This window comes from Saccoglossus kowalevskii, chromosome 3 (assembly GCF_978046115.1).
Source record: "Saccoglossus kowalevskii chromosome 3, keSacKowa6.1, whole genome shotgun sequence".
NCBI lineage: Eukaryota > Metazoa > Hemichordata > Enteropneusta > Harrimaniidae > Saccoglossus > Saccoglossus kowalevskii.
In genome coordinates, this window is record NC_140643.1 from 29892201 (window position 1) to 29910811 (window position 18611).

At 35.1% G+C, this 18611-nt stretch overlaps 1 protein-coding gene and 1 long non-coding RNA gene across 3 annotated transcripts in view; both read right to left on the bottom strand.

The window, feature by feature from the left end:
- The window catches only part of LOC100313558 (contactin-like protein), a 45050-nt gene extending 34843 nt beyond the window's left edge, over positions 1-10207 (bottom strand). Inside the window, exons 1-2 of one of the 2 annotated variants that reach the window (XM_006825440.3) lie at positions 10102-10207; positions 1978-2090 (exon numbers count right to left, since the gene is read on the bottom strand). In XM_006825440.3, the coding sequence (XP_006825503.3) occupies positions 1978-2035 (58 nt within the window). In that variant the 5' untranslated portion in view covers positions 2036-2090; positions 10102-10207. 2 annotated transcript variants of the gene reach the window in all.
- LOC146747732 (uncharacterized) lies at positions 3689-4660 on the bottom strand. Its single transcript, XR_014928884.1, has 2 exons — positions 4357-4660; positions 3689-3862 (listed from the first exon to the last, which is right to left on the bottom strand). It is a non-coding gene; the product is annotated as an uncharacterized LOC146747732 (long non-coding RNA).
- Positions 10208-18611: the final 8404 nt, after the last annotated feature.

Below are 18611 nucleotides of genomic sequence, written 5' to 3' on the forward strand. Positions count from 1 at the left end.
TGCAGAGCTCATGTTCATAAGTTAAAATACTGTTAAATATGCCATAGCTATTAAATGTGAAAGAAAACTTTTTTTTCTGACAATCAGATTGTTGATACTGATTTAAAGCGCAAGAGTGGTCACCTGCGCACACGTAGGAATTGAGTCCCAAGCGACAATAACACACACTAAAAACGGAAAGGCTCATGGGTAGATGCTTGTTGGTAAACAATAATACGCTATGGCCATCTGATGCATGCGTAGGTGGATGACTCCCTGCTTTAAATTTTCTGAAGTGGCATGCAGCTACTGTAAACTGCGTTAATTTCACAGGAGACAAATTTTCGTGAATATAGCGAGTCAGTCAAAATCACAAAAATTTGTAGCTCAGAGAAAATTTCTTAGGGATCTGATGAAGCCGAGTGCCAGTAACTTGCACAAATTTTTTTCTTTATCAATGCCTTATAATTCTCAACATTCCTAGCAGTGGAAATTACACTGTTCACAGCATTTCAAGGTGATTACAGTCCTGTAAAATACTTTATTTTAGATGGAATTAATTTTCGCTGAAAAGACTGAATTTTGACAAGTTGAATGTAATCATGGTAAATTCGCTGGATTTTATTTTCACTGAATCATTTCTTCCAGGAAAATAGCGAAAATTAATTCCAAGCGAAAATAAAGTATTTTAAAGTAATACAAACCATGCAAGCAGCTAACTAAATAACCCCTGAAATATTTTCAATACTATAATCTCCAAGATCTTCAACTCCATGTGCTCTACCAAAGTATAGTAACCTAACACATCCACACACAGCTTTCCTAATTCTTCTCCACATGGGGCCATACAATGCACTAACGCAAGTTAGGAAAATATTGAATTTATGAAATGCCAAGACTAGAATCACTGCAATGTCACTGCATCCATCATTGCTACTGAGCGAAGTATCAAAATAAATATGTGCATGAATAGAGAAGTGCATGTGTTTAATTCTCTGGGTATAAGATCAAGTTTGTGATGCCAAGCAATGATGCTATCAAGTATCTAATAAGACTGGCAACACAGTGGGAGATATGTAATTCAATAGACGCTGTAATGGAGACAAGATGAGGTCACAATCAAATACAACACAGATCCACAAGTACAATAATCAAATTTTCAAATTTCATTTCAGTTGAAAAAAAATAAATTAGAAACTTAGATCAAGAACATGGCAACTATTATATGCACAACACCCCCTCACGAACACCTATCACAGGCACAACACCCCCCTCATGGACACCTATTAGCCATAACACAGCCACAGATGATAAAAGGTCAACTAAGGTCAGATGTATGAAAATATGTTTAAGGTCAATATACAGGATAATGGTATAAAAAACCACCACAGTATGAGACCAGCAAGGGCATGTTTCAGGGTTGCACATGGTCACTTAAGCCCCAATGAAAATCAGTTATAGCAAAACAACCACCAAAAGATTATTATAAATCAAATCAATCGCCATTTCACAACAAAAAATTGAGTTGAAATTTTACTAATTTTTTTCATTGAAAAACATCTTGGCTCTTTTTGAAATATTGGTCATATAATATAAAGTAAAACTAGATAATATCCCACGATATATTCTCTAGGTTTACTTCAGCAGGCACTCTACTACTCTAGTAGAAATTACGAGTATCTGGTGGCGTCAACCCAAGAGAAAATGCAATGGGATTTTATAATTACATGCATATTTAAAAAACTATGCATGACCAATAAATTAATTATAAAATACTAAGTCTCCCAAATTTATTGCCCCATACTAATTTATTATGGCGTTTAAAAATAGTTTATTAGAGATTCTCTGATGAGAAACTGCATTCGCAGTCGTAATATTTTATGTCATCATTAACTGTCCAAGTATATGTTAGGGCAGAGTTCTGGCCAGTTTGGTTAAAACATCGTATAATGTCCTGAAAATACTGTGATCTGAATTATACAACATAAAATGACTTACGTGCAATGCATACTGCGTAGTGAAGGAGTAAGGCAACTATCTTTAAAACCGTATTCATGATGTCATCCAGTACTCTACAAAGTTACTCACTACATACACGGCAGCAGCCTAATCTGTGGAAAAAAAAAAAACGAGAACTAGTTGTAGAATTCTGCATGTAGAATTTGAAGATGCATTACGAACAAATAAAACCATTTCAGTAAGTTGTTTAAAACACCAAGAATTGCCTCAAATTCAAGGGTTCTGAAAGTGCTGACAAGACTGCTTTATCCATCACTGCTCGAGACACGCCACAGTTGTTCATCTGTTAGTGTGCAGTACTCATCAATAAACCAATACACTGGCACAATAAATTAACACAAGTAAAGAACAAGATCATTAATCAAATTAAATTTGCTAAACGGACAAGAAGTTTCTTCAACATTTTTTATTTTCCCTTGGTCAGGTCAGAGTAAATTCTTTAGGAATGATTAAGAAAATTTATAGTTAAACAGTGAACAGATATGAATGTACTTAGGCTGACAGATTTGATTGTGACTGTCTTTGATTCAGACCAAAGTTGCACTTTGTTCCACACACTAGGCCATAGAAAGATTATAGTTTTTGACCAAACAAAATAATTAATTGACATTCAATTAGCTCAGGAAAAGCTTTAATTTGATGATATTCAACCTATGAGTGACATGGACGAAGTTAAAGTTGTACTCCAACTGTGCAAATTTGAGGTACCATCCACTGACCTGCATATATCCATTTTAAAATTGTGGATGGTTAATTACAAGAGAAATTACCCCGGTAACTATTGAATATAAATTTTAGTGGGCTAACATTGTAATTATGTACGTCCTGAAAGTAAAAAAACTAGTGGGTAAGTGAGCAAAGCCACGATAGCTATCATATTTTGAATATCTGTTATTTTTACACTATTTTAAGTTGTTTGCTTGTTCTAGCAGCGATATTTCACGTATTTGCAAAGAAATGACTGCTGGGTAATTGAGGCAATATTATTTGTAATTCAATTTGACAACAAGGTCATTCAAAGAACATGCATTGCTTTTTACTTCAATAACAGAAATATTGCATGAAATAAAATCCAATTTACTTGCGGTTTGATGGGAATATTGAGCGAGTAAATGATCACAGGACAGCACTTTGTAGACTGAACAGGACTTGCTTTTAGCCATAAAAATACAGTGAATAGAAATGTCTATTGACTGATCAATCTGGTTCATTATTTTTCTATAAATATCAATAACGCCTTCCAAGTGTTCTTGGTTTTTATTGCAATGCAGCCTGCAATGTTTGGTGATTATCCTAACATTTTCCTAACAATAATGAATGACCCACTCCATTTGACGAGAAGTCAATTGCATGCAAGACGCACACCCAATCTGATTAAAATCTGATGTAGTGTACGGGCTTTAATTATTTTGGCTATAAACTTATTTTAATTTTATTTTTTATTACTTTTGTTATTAATGCCCTTTTATTTTATTATTTTACTTTGATTTTGATTTTGTGATTTTTTTTAATTCCGCCCTACCTACATCTGAACCGATGCCTATGTAAGTCCCGTTCAAATCTCGCGTAAGTAACAGCCAATCACAGTCCCCCTTTTATACAGGCTGTCGGTTGCTTACTTTTCAGTGTATACGGGCAATTCTTCTGTACATTTATATTTTGCCCACTTGAATAAACCATTAATAGAAAATTGCTAGTATATTTTTATTTGCAAAAGAAATTCCACAGCATTTTACAATTTTTGTCATTTCATTGAATATTTTTTTCACTTCCAACAAATGTGTACACTTCCAGATACATCTTCGCCAGCCAAGGTTCGTTCATTCAGTCATCGCTTCAATTTTACATCACTGAGCATAATTATCTAGAATGGAAGCAAAAAAAAAGTAAATCGTAATGATTAGAACACTGTAAACAGCTATAGTAAACAATGCAAACTGATTTTAAATTGTATAGCGGTCACCGGCCCACGGCATCGACGCAGAAAATTGGAGCAAAACAATATTTCCTGATCAATTGCGATGTGTTCCAAATAAAAAATATTTTATTCCAGTCCAAATCAGCTCATTTACTTTAATAAAGTGTTATTGTATAATGTACAAAATGTTGATACAATTTGATGAATATTTACAGCTACGGCTTCAATACCGTAGACGATTTTGGCCCGATCTTCAACAAAACATCACCCGTCTCCAGGGCCGGCGACTGGAAAAAGACACTGGTGTTCGGTCGAACCGGTGGAAACAAAATCGTCACTCCCAGAATAACTATGCAAAATAACGATCTAAAGTCGAACCATTCGAGCCACAATATTAACATAAAAATGACTTTCGTTGCATTTGACAATGATAAACTTACCGAAAAGCCGTGTTTTTTTCGGTCGGTATAATCCGCCATTTTATTTGAGTGTGTTTGCCATCAGACTCTGCCCGGTGACGTCATCATGTGCGCTATAAAAGGAGGTCTGTGATTCGTTGACTAAAATCGTCGATAGTGGGTCTCGTTGAAATCTCGTTACATAGGCATCGGTTCAGATGTAGGTAGGGCGGAATTAAAAAAAATCAAAATCAAAGTAAAATAATAAAATAAAAGGGCATTAATAACAAAAGTAATACAAAATAAAATTAAAACAAGTTTATAGCCAAAATAATTAAAGCCTGTACACTACATCAGATTTTAATCAGATTGGACGCACACCATGTTCAATCTAATAATGTTAACATAAAACTGCTTAGGACTGTATTATTAGCTGGGTTTGAATTTTGCTTATTTCACCATTATATTTTGAAAGTACCATAGTTATCCTAGCCTCATTTCATTACTGGAAAGCCTTGTCCCCAAGACAGACATACTTACAATGTTAACACGCTTAAATTAAAATTAAAATTCAGTGAATATTCAAATTTAACAATCGACTATTTTGTTCCCTTTACAATCCAGTCAATTAAAACCTAGTAAACATCCCTATAACATCAGCAGCTAAAATTAAACCAAGTATACCATTATCAATATGTGTTACATGTTTATTCCTGGTAGATGCAACTTATTCTTGCTAAAGTCCAAATGTCAGCTCTACAATAGGAACACAAGCACATTATACAATGCTCTATAATGACATGGTCAGTAATTAAACATCACGTTTCATCAAATTAAAACACTTTTGTTTACTTCAGATGCGCTGCCCTATCAATAGACACTGAAATAGACCCATGTTCAATATGGGTCCCATACAACATGTGCAAAATAAGTTTGTTTACACAAAATTAGAACACACAGTCAATGGCAATTTACTGTACTGAAGACAATCCAATTTGAGTAAAGATAATGTAAACAAACAAACAAATAAACAACTATCTTCATTCATCCCAAAGGAAATCAAATCAAATTATTCCTAAATGACATGTACACAATGTTTTACTGTCAATTCATTTGGGATTTCTTAAAAGAGGTCATTTAGAGAATAAATGCATGTTATATTATTGCTTCATCTGTTAAATATTCATGTAATAACATATCAATTGCATGAAAAAATTACACATTTCATTCAATAAATTAACACAATCCTGATCAGGATCAAGAGTGATGTGTATGATAATTAAGGAATATAAAAATCGCGCTGGTCTCAAGAAAAACAGCATTTTTATTTCCAACTTAATAGAGAGTTTAAGATTTGCGTACGTAACGGGAACGTAACGTGTTCTAATTTCGTTTGCGTTACGTTCTCGGGTGTCGGAAAACGATTAAGTACAATCGTCCACAACGAGAACGTAACTGAAACAGAACCATGTCAATCCATCTCTCATTTGGCAACCATCTATCCAATAAAATTTGTTATGTCATTTCACATCCGGAAACTGAATTAGTAGTTAGTTCCAAGACATTTGACAGAGCTCTTGCTATTTCCACCCACTCTGCTGAGGTCCTAGGCCTGTTTGCCGAATCCTCTTTCGGCAGATCAATGTCATGCGTTTTCAGTGGGTATAAATGTCAGCTAAAATGCATCCAATATTTCTTATTTCATCATAAATATACAAAATCACTCCAATATAAAACGTTGTATCAATGTCAGTGAAAATTAATCAAAATTGACAGCGAGAAAAGCTCTCGGAAATCAACTACGAGTCAGTCACCTTTATCACGTTCAAAACGACTGCCGTACGACCAGGCAACCGATGACGTCATTAGTTCGCGCGGAGAACATGCACAAAGCAGGCACAAAGCAGTGACGTATCCGTTCTCGTTCCGTTCTCGTATGCGCATCTTAATGTCTCTAATATATGCAGGACATGCATTTTTCATACTGAATCATAGTGGAAACTACACCCTGTACAATTCAGTTGTACTACAAGATCCTAGTTTGCTGACTCCAGTGTTCGTGTTCAGGTTCAACTGAGGTCTCCAATGCTGAATGTTTTTAATATTTCAATTTTGTACTATGCAAAATAAAGCTACATCCAACATAATACCAGTCATCAATGTGGCACTGACTTACTATCATTACACAAGTTACTGAAATTGTTAGGGAATTTTAACCTTGCATTTCAGCATGAATAAACAAGGATATCATGGGGCATCAAAGGCAACTTGATGCCAACATGTTTGTCTGGGTGCCCTTTATAGAAATGAGCATTAAACTTAACTTTCTATATGTACATATAAATGTAAACATTGGGATAAACAATCCACAAACAAAATTATTAAATAAAACCCATGATGAATTAGGTCATTTCTTTAAAGGTAATAAAACCAATTACATTCTCATCATCTGAGTTATTTGTACACCACATGCAGTCTGACACTATAATTACATGTTACTCATAACAGATGACTCAGAAACACAAATCTAATTGATAACACAATTCCAGATATTTTCAGTTGATTTTTCAATAATTTACTTCATTTAATATACAAGATGATTAACTATCTCGGCCAAGATTTCAGCTTAATTATTCACACACTATTTTTTTTTGTATTATGTATTTTTTTTAAATTATTCATTTCTTATCAAGTATCACTAATGTAAACCATTTCATTTTGACTGCCAGAAATTTCACAAATTTAGGATTGTAGGACATTCATGAAGCCAAAATTTACCGAGACTTAGTGTTTTAGGAGGACACAAGAGAAATTTTCACTAATACAAATAATCACAAAAAATTTGTTTCTTGGGAAATTATACTGGTTCACAGCATGTTTTTTTTTAATAGACTAGTAGATTTAGCGACCCCAGTATACGTTTTGGAGTACAACATACTTTTAAATAAATAAAAATAGTTTAATTTCTAAGCTTAAAAAGCCAAGTATAGGAATTACATTAGAGCTTGTTTCTGTCACAATATTTGAAAAAACTTTGATTTATGGCCTGTATAAAGTTGGCAACTTGGGGTTAATTATTTCTGCCAGGTTTCTATCCTAGAACTTATATCAATCATGCTGCCATGATAGCAAAAGATGTGTTTATTCAACTTGTAAAATTCACTGATCCACTCCATACCCATACTCAGTGATCTGATACCACTTAAATATAGAAGACTCAGTATGGTACTTGCCATACCCTAAACACTTAACTGCTGAGATGCATAATCTGTAAGTTATTATTCTACTGTAGTGACCATCTGTTAAATTGTATCAAATTAGTGAAAAGTCAAAATTTTAAATAATGAAAGTACTGTAGAATACTGTGGAATACTTTATTTTCGCTGGAATTAATTTTCGCTGAAAAGGCTTTTTGGGCGTTTTGTATGGAATTTATTTTCACTGATTTTGTACGAGTATTATGTGAAATATAGAAAAAGTATATTCACTAGATTTTATTTTCACGGAATCATCCCTTCAGCGAAAATAGCAAAAATAAATTCCAAGCGAAAATAAAGTATTCTACAGTACTTTTATTATTTCACTTGGAATTAATTTTAGCTATTTTCGCTGAAAATAGAATCCAGCGAATATACAGTTTTTTCTATATTTTACATTCCACTTGTCAATTATCAGTGAAAATAAATTCAATACAAAATACCAAAAATGTCTTTTCCTCAAAAATTAATTCCAGCGAAAATAAAGTAATTTACAGTAAAAACCTTAAAAATTGATACTTGAAATGCATTTCAAACATCTCGCTTGTAGCATCATTATAAAATTAACAACAAACTAAAACCATGACAAATCTCAACCAAAACCTACATGTATACCGTCACTCTAACCCTAATTCCTCCTCTAACAGTGTCACTATTAAAGTCTGAAATATTGCACTCCATTCAACACCTAGTATTCAACACAAATTTCACATTTACAATTTATCTGTTGAATTATTACTAGAGCAACGCATGTCGTAATAACATGACGAAGGGGGACCTATAACAATGTAAGCAATGTGTGTAAAAATACATTGTTTTTTACATGAAATTAGAACACACTTTGCACAAATCATCACTAAGGGACAGATATTATTCTAAAACCGGATTCTTTCTCTACAGATGATACGTGTCAAGCTTGGAAAGGGATTGCAGACTTATGGACCATCATTGTGCAATATCAATATCAATCTTTGTCTAAGGATGAACACAAACCTATTTACATTGCCAATCCCTTTCATATCCTAGGCGAAACCCAAACACAAAACAGTTTCTTTACATTATACACCCATCAATATATGACATTGTCACAAGAATTGTAATCAGTATCTAAATAATACCTAAGGGTTCTCAGCAGAAATCACAGTATACATTTAGTATATACTTTCAAAAAGAGTTGTTGACTTTTTAAATATTTTCTCCAACATTGAATCTACAAATTTCACAGCCATAACTAATTATTAGTAAGATTTTGATGTGAAAGTCTTAAGAGCACTATTAATTTTACTATTCTTAAATTGGCTTAATACAGTATTTATTGACCAATAAATAATTATTGCATCTCAAGTTCATGAACTGCTTAGATTAAGAAATGCCTGAACATTTATGACATTCTCTGACAAAAAAAAAAAACACCAGATGATCCTGGCACACATCCAAAATGCTGATTGTTCTTGTTTAATGCAATGACCATAACACTACATATTTTCCCTCTTGAAACCCATTTCGATAATACTAATAATGTTACAATTCTAGAAAGACTTATCAAAAGCTTAGTGGATTCAAGCAAGTTTATCAGTGGTACGTCTACTTCAGCTTCTTCAATAGTGCTACAGCTAGCGGCAATGATTTGGTATCAATTTACTGTGAGAATTACACAGTAGTTCCTATTTAGTGTTTTTGTAATATTGTTTTCCTGATGGCGCTTTTGTGGAATTGTTTTTGTTTTTTGAATGACCTTTATATTGTCGTCTGTATAGAAACTAAAATAACTGACATACACTGTAGTTCAATCAAGGCCATGGGACTGAATCGAATCATGCAATCTTTTTCCGAGACGGAGGAATTTACAGTGAAGAGAGACATTCTGTTAGTACGTTACACAAACGGCTATGGAACGCAGTCAGACCCAGGTCTTTTGCATTGGTCATCCTACGTCCATTTACACGTTGTTTTGTTCAAATTGTAGCACTACTAAAGTAATCATAGGCGTTGCAAACCAGGTGATTAACTAGAAACTGAGTTTCTGGGCCTCCACGATTGCAGTTGATACTGGGACTACGCCATACTAAAAAACAAATCAGCTGCTTTCACCACACGACTACAGTCATCCCAAGATAACCATGAACAACGAGTTTTAATTTCGCGGACGGAATACTTTCGGTTATAAACTCATTCAAACAATCTACATACAAATACGTAATGAGGCAGCCATTTTGAACTCACTTTCAGCCAGGTGCGTCAGTTCACTTTCTAAGCTGCCATGCCAGTTCGGGAATGGGCCCGAGAGTGAATCATGACAATATCAGGAGAGTAGAAACCTCCGCACCGAACTGAGGGCTCACCGGTTAATATAATTAGGAAGCATGCATCAATTTTCAAGTACTTCATCCTCGTAAAGGTAACGTTGACATCGATCAAAGTCAACCTCCCGAAGAGGGGAACGCTCGCAGAAAGAAGGTAAAACATCGGATGAGAAACATGTCGTTGGGAATTCCAACCGTCAGATTACATGCTGCAAAATATTACTTACCACGAGCATGAAGCATACAGGAAATAATAAAATGGAAATATGAGAACAAGTCGATGTGTAAACAGACCTTCGCAAGCTGGGCTGGTGTCATCCACAGTGAAAGTGCAGCGCAGCCACGCCGTGTTTCCATAAAAGGAATGTACATACCCATAAAAGGAGCGCCGCCTCGTGAATATTCAGATCTGAATTGCCGCGACGAAATACAAAAGAACTCAATCACAATCAGTCTACGATATCAAATCACTAAACATGTCACTTCTATTATTAACGGAACGAAGAATTACATAAATCCTCCACCGATAATAATTCATGAACACAATAACAAGCCTACAGAGACAGAACAAAAACTAATCTTTTACAAAGCGCCCTCGGGCTTTTCATCCACCATAGAGCTAAGAATATCTTTAGCTCCACGCATCACCGTACCTAGAAGTATATTCGATGTATATTGAAAAGAGATAATGCTTATATAAACCAAAGACACTAGAAAAATATAGTGTCTTTGTATAAACCGACATACCCTGGCTGTTTATTTTATCCATATTACTAAAACAGTAGTAACCATGGCAGAACATTTGTTTATAAATGTTAGATGTAATTAAAGGGGTCGATGCATAACTTCGAATGGTCCACACATTGTGGTATCACTCCTCTATCAAAGTAACAACCAACCTACCCCAGTGTGTGCCCTATGAAGCCCATTTTTTAATTCACATACATACATACATAAGTGCCCACATACTTCAGATTGAAGTTGGGCGATATCACAACATAGATATCTCAAATAGAACATGTCCTGTCTGTGACTCCAATGAAATTGTAACCTGTACAAATTTGAAAGAGATGCTTTGTTTGAAAACGTAAACTTATCCGGTAATCTGAAAGCACTTCTCAATAACAAAAATTCTGAAACCATCCAAGCAATTGCCAAGTTTATCAGCGACTGTTTCACTAAAAGAGAGAATTTCATGAAAACCAATTTACCAGCTGCCTCAAAATAACACCAAAAAATATTTATATAATAATATTTTCACAGTATTACTATTTATTTCTTTATTATTATTATTATTACTTATGTATTTTATTGTTCCTTATATCCTTATTGTATTCTAATCTAGATCCCAGAAGAGATACGATATCAATAAAAGTTGTTATATATACATTCTCATCGATAGTGCATAATGTTAAATAGAACACGTATTCCGGAAATAATGACATTATGTATCAAATACATTACAAGTATATATAATCACAGTTTCTATATCAGATGTACATATTTTGTTGTTGTTGCAAATCTTCGTGACACTTGCTGATACGAATTGTCTTGTTAACGCCACCAACGACAGAACAATGCACTCGGTGATCGGTGAGCGCCTCTAAGCACTGTTAATATGTGACTAGTGGACTAGCATGCGATCAGACAATAATGACATGAAAGTTAACCATAAAAGTAAAATAACGATAAACAACAAATATGTGTGTGTAAATAGTCACTCCAAATTTAACACAGGCAGTCGACACCTGTATAGCGACGACAATGGAGAGCATAGAGGGCGCTTTATATCATTCAAGAATGAGATGAGTGAAAATGACTTTGTGTCTATTTTACACCACCTGAGTAAATAAAGTCTGCTGTCAAGTTTACATCTCTATGAGGAATTATATATATATATATATATATATTATGTGTAATTTTAATAGGCTGTATGACACTTAAAACATCTCTATGGCTACTTAGACACATCTTCGCCAGCCAAGGACCATTTATAGTTCGGCCGAAGCCTCGTGGGCCGGTTATGAATAGCCGGCTTTAGCGAAACCGTGCGATTCGGACGATGACTTAGACACGAAGATAGTAATATTGCTAATTAGAACACAGGTCTGTTAGTGTTATAATACTAACAGTATGTCCGTTAGCAATTTTCACCTAGTTCTTACCAGTTGTATCGTTGATGTCTATGATTTTTATATTACACAGTAGTATTCATTGTTGTTCTTCAAAATGACAAGAGAAGGGACACATACACATATTAAGCGTGCAACATGAGGGGTCATTTAACCAGCCATTAAACGCCATCATGTAAACACCAAAATACAACCAGCCTCAGTCCAGACAGATAAACACAACACAAAAAATATTAGTCACAAATATAGTGGTTACCATGGATGAGAATATTCCATCTTTGTCACCTCATCATTATTACTAATGTATTACTGACGAACCTTTCAGCGATGCCCACTGAGATGGTGTGCGCGGAAATGAACCTGGTACGGTGCGATGTAGACAGTGTATATTTATTATATACTAGTATATAGATCGTTGTATAAGAGAAAGAGGTAAGGATTGCTAGGGTTGTTGAATCGCCCTGATTTACGGGCCTGAGTATTTTTAATACTGAATGACGGTCTGAATAACGAATTCTGATTGGTTCCTCTATCACCTCTAGTTAAATGCCAGTGAAACATTGCCCGACGTCAGACATCCCGCTGCCTGTCTGGTAGATGTCCACTACTATGAATGAACTCACCCAGAATTTTCCAAAATGTTGTACTCCGAGTCGATATAAGGATATTGACGTAACCAAACACTTCCGAAGAAAATTTGGGGGATACATTGCAAACACAATGAGACGAGTTTGTTGGCATGGTAGTGTGCGCAGTGGGTTGCAACGAGTACAGTGTGCAAAGGGACGAGATTACAGTGGGATGAGTTGATGAGGGAAGCAAAAGAAGTACTAATGGGCAAAGTGTTTGAAGGGACGTGCGTGCAATGGAATGAGTTAGTGGGAGAATACAATATGTTGCAATCAGTCACTTGGGGGCTGAAAATCAATAAATACTAATTTTCAAAAAAAAAATCATCCGCTATACGTATACATCGTCCGCCTGCACGGTGTTGTTCCGTTCGGAATTCCTCCCTCTACAACCAGCGAGTATTTCCTTGATTTACCCAGAACTCTATGCGAATCCCCCTTGATTCTGGCTGCTGGCCATTTTCGATCATGAAATCGTCGGATATCATCAGAAAACTCGCGATTTGTGCAGTTTTGAATAAAACCAAGTTAGCGATTATGAACAATGGTTATTAACATAACACCTGACCCCCTCTGCACTTTTTGTTTCGCATTTTAAGGTAAGAAATCGACATTTGAAAACGACAGGGTGTCGATTTACTAGGTGCCGTGTTTCCCAACTTGTTTATTTATATACGTATAGCGGATGATTTTTATTGAAAATTAGTATTTATTGATTTTCAGCCCCCAAGTGACTGTGGTTGCAATGGGCGAAGTATGCAAAGGGACAAGTGTGGAATAGGTTGTGAACTTAGTTAAATTATTGGAGTGCGAGAGTGTAATAGTTTACAATGAAGAGTATGCGTAATTGGATCAGTTCATTGAAGTGGGAAAGCGTGCAATTGTATTTGCAACATGTATACACACTTTAAATGGGGTCACTTTCAAGTTGACTCCAAACTTTGAAATGCTGCAAATTAGATTAAGGTTGAAGCCTACTCATAATTTGTGAGAAAATTGGTCAGAAATCGCATACAATGTTCATTGGTTTCTACGTATAATGGAGCTATTGTTCCATGGTACAATAAAATAGCATTCTTTTGTGTATTACAATGACGTATTTCGACCACATAGACCACATTATTAATGAAAAACTACAAAAAGTACCCCATCGTTAACAATATATGATTTTTTCAGCGCATGTCACCAACCCACAATTTAAGATACAATATCATCTCTGCTATTGTAACCTATGGTGAAATCAATTAGGCTAGTGACCCGCAACGTTTTTAAAGTCAATATCCCTATATTGCCCTGGAGTACAATTGATAGTAAAATGGTACATTTTGGGTATTTGCATTTATATGTAGGCTTCTACCTTAAGACTATTTGTTAATGTTGTAAAATATTCCAATAAATAATGCAAAACAATTATTTTATTTTTGATAAAAATAAATAATCTCCAACAATGTATTTTCAATTTAAAAGTACCGGTATATTATATTCTGATTATTGTGATATGCGTACGCTTCATGCGGCTGACATTGCAGGAGCTACATTGTACATGTGTACACGTTTGGCACATAGAAATAAAAAAAACGATGCGTTTGTCCAGTTAATATCTACATTTTTTACATTATGTCTTGTACAAACCTGAGATAAGGTCAAATAATGAAAATTTCTTATAGTATATATTTGTAGTATAATGTCACGCGTTTCGTGTTAAAACAAGCCATCTGAAGATGACATCGCCCCCACTTGTCAGATGTGATCATAATTGGCTATGAATTATAAAGTTTGAATGCATATGTAAAAAATCGGGTAGGAAGATTAAGTTGAAAATCAACATAACAAGGCACATACCCTATATCGACATATCAAGTAAGTCTCTACCAAGTTTGGTCTTATTTGGACTATTAGTTCACAAGATATTAACATAAATTAAAAATTAATTAAATATTCAAATTAGCCCATAATTAAGTTGAAAGTCAAGAATGCATATCACACATCTTATATTGACATATCAAGTAAGTCCATACCAAGTTTGGTCTCATTTGGACTATTAGTTCACAAGATATCAACAAAAATTCAAAATTCATTAAATATGCAAATGAGCTCGGTAATTAAAGTGAAACTCAATATTGCATAGCATATATCTTATATTGACAAATCAAGTCTCTACCAAGTTTGGTCTGATTTGGACTATTAGTTCACAAGATATTAACAAGAATTCTTAATTAATAATTAAATATGTAAATGAGCTCATTAATTGATTCCTTGAAAAAATAAATCAATGTGCATCTGTACCAGTGGTCACTCTGTCTTTGTACAAAGTCTCAGCAAAATCGGTCAGGCATCTCCGAGAAATGATGATGGACACACCCAAAAAACTGGATTTTACAGGATTTTGACATTAAAAATGGCCACCAGGCAGCCATATTTGATCAAATCAGGAAATAAATCCATGTGATTATGTATACCACCTCACTGTGTCTTTGTGCCTATCATTAAAATCAGTCAAGGCATCTCTGAAAAAATATTAATGAACAGACAAAAGCCTTGATTAACAATCAAAATGGCTGCCAGTCGGCCATAATTAATCATTTCAAAAAAGTAAAACAACGAGAAATCACTCCGGACGGACTGACGGACCGACGAAGGCGAAACTACAAGCCCCCTTCTCGGACTTTGTCCAGGTGGGGCCTAATAAAGTGGAATGTTCATGTTTTACGTTTTGAAATAATTTTGTGCGTGATATTTTTCTTAGCACTACTGAAAGAAACAGTTCACTTCTACATTGCTTAAATAGTGTTATAAAGATATTGTTTCAGAATGTTTGTCAAACTAAAGGTTAAACGATGAAAAGCATTCAAGGAATTGTTTTCTAATTGCTGTTGCTGTTTTATATGCATAACGACACGTTGTGTTTATCACATTTGTACCCTGTAATTATATCAGGTGTGGATAAGTAGTCTCATTAATGCATATGTGGCACTGTCCTGGAATCAGTCTATTATGCAACGATCAGTCAACTCATAGACGTGCCATGACTCGTCTGAAATACAAATTTAAAATATGTGCATTTATTCCGTCAACAAGAACTTCCATGAATATGCCCTCTTTGAGGTGAGGCAAACGAAAACTAAAATAATCAATAGAAGTTTAGATATTCCATTCGTCACCGTGACTACTCATAATAAAAAATAAACAAACAATATACAAGAAAAGAAACAAATAATCAATTAAAACTGACAAATAAATAAATAAATAAATAAATAAATAAACAAACAAACAAATAAATAAATAAATAAATAAATAAATAAAAATAAATAAATAAACAAATTAATCAATTAATAAGTATTATTCTTATGCTTTTTTTGTGTCATTTTGTAAAAGGGACCAATTTAAAGTATAAGGTTGGGAGATATTTGTTTTCTTATCACAGTGACACAGTTAGATGTTTCTGAAATGAAGTATTAGCATGATTGGAAATTTATGTAAATGTTTGCTTAAATATAATAAACTTGTTTTTTATTGACCGTGTATCAGGAGTTTTAATGAAAATACAGTCTGTAATCGAGAAAAAACAGATAAAATAGTAACATGCTGTCTCCTGTCTGCAGGAAGTCGACACTTTTAGATATAATATACATACAATAGTTTTTGTGGCGTCCTGTCACCGTCCATTGCGGTGGTTGTCAGCTGTTCCTGTACTTGGATTGCAATCAGTGTAAAAACTCGTAAAATTAATTTAGATAAAATACAACCTAGGTATTATAATTATACTAACTGAGTACACATATAATGTATGTGTCTCGCTATGTCAGGACATGGGATATATTATCGTGTAAGCAAACTAAAGCTTCACAGTAGTCTCACAGGTCGATTTTCAATTTCGTATACACAAGCATTGTAAACTTCGTATGGGACCTTTATCGAACACGACGCAATGCGGATGTCAAAGGGCGGTGGTCGTCGAGCTGCGCATGTGCGACATTTGTGTTAATGAATAGTTATTTTCCCACAATCCAATGCGCTCTTCGAATGGAATCACAAGTATAAGGTTTGACCTGGGCACGAATTGCACAATTACCACCAGTGACTCCTTCAATACCTTCCAATCACCTAAAAAAATAGCTAATTAGAGCTTGGTACCGTCTCAGTTTGTACTCGTCGATCTGCTGTCAGAGTCAGAGTCGCCATCTTTGTATACATTGTATATGAGACCCATATATATCGCGCATACGTGGCGCAACGACTATCGCCCTTTATTTTGTTTAAAGCGGGGGGGGGGGGGGAGTCGTCACCTGCGCATGCGTTAGACGGCCATAGCGTGTCATTGTTTACAAACAAGCGTCTATCCACGAGCCTTTGCGTTTTTAGCGTGTTGTGTTGTTATCGTCGCTTGGGACTCAATTTCTGCGCGTGCCCAGGTGACGACCCTCCCGCTTTAACCATACTTTATAAATGACCTGACCTCAGTAATCACGACCTGGTATTTAACATGTGTCACACATTTCATAAAAAAACTGTGTCTGTTTTCCAATGAAATGACAAAATTCATTCAACAAAATTGATGGTAACATTGTGATATTCGATTAGGTGATACATGTAGCTGGTTTACATGCGACGTATACAACAGGCGCCATACGACGACTGTGGCGTGTTTTGCATATTAATTATGATTGAACAAAATGATGAAACACGAGCTTCGCAAGTTGTCGTGTTTAATTACGTTTTTATATGGACAAAATAAAGTAGTTGCAATGACTTTAACCATGCAAATGAATTGAAATATGTAATCTTCGATGTTCGAAGTAATAGTTACAGTAGAAACATCGAGTCATTGTATTTATTTATTAAGAGGCTGAAGGAAACACAAGAATAATGGTACTGCAACATCAAGGTATCACTACAGACTATTATAGTTTATGTTATCACTAAGTATTTTTGATATGGTTAGATAGAGACAGTCCTCGGGATGTCACTGCCATTAAGATGGCTTATCACCCACCCCCGGGAAGGGGGTTCAAAAGAAGAGGAGTTAATGCTGGCTGTGAGTCTCATAAATCTAACCCTGCTAATAATGAAGGGGCCGAATCCCCGAATTATTGACAAGGGTTAACGTTCTTACAAATATTGTGTAATTGCATTCAAATGTGGTTAACAAACGAATTGCTTTCTGCCAAGGAATCTGGTAAGGTGAAGATAATTCTGGTATGAGGAAATAACTGATCAGTAACTGATCCTGGTTTTTACCAAAACCTGTTTTTGGTTCTGCACGAATCAGGCGAGTTGATATCAATAGTATAGACTTGTTACCTTTGAATCTATCAAACGGTCAAATGTCATTCAGGATGGTTACCACACACTCGATCTGAAAGTGTGACATACCAAACAATCAGACTAAGGTGATGAGATCTCAATGATGCTTACCTACACATACCTATTCACCCAGACAGCCAACCTCTGTTGAGGTTTGTAGAATAAATGGTGTTCTACCTCAACGAGGAGGAGGCATGAAGTCACCACTTTTCAACAACCTTATAATGAAAATCCTTCCATCACAACATCAATCTGCAAGTACAACAAGGGGGAAACATAACACACCAGGCGACGCACTATTCAGATTGTGTTTATCAGTAATCGATCACAGATCTCCACAGTGCAGTCAATCTCTGACCACAACCATCCATCGATCCATTATTTGCTACACAATTCTCAAGTAGCTAACTCACCAATACCACTGGTAGCAAGCACCATTCTGGTCTTGTCAAAGGTTGGACACCCCTCTTGTATTTGCTATTGCTTGAGTGCCCAAGCAGATCTCATGACCCAGAACTGATGAAAATACCTCAGTCTGTCTGTGATGCAAAGACTATTCCATCTTCACGCTTACATGCTATTCCCATGCTCAGATTAGCACGAAGTTTTCAGAGGGATAGTCCAGCATTATGCTCCATCTCTGGTTATACTAGTAGCAACTAGTGCTTAGAA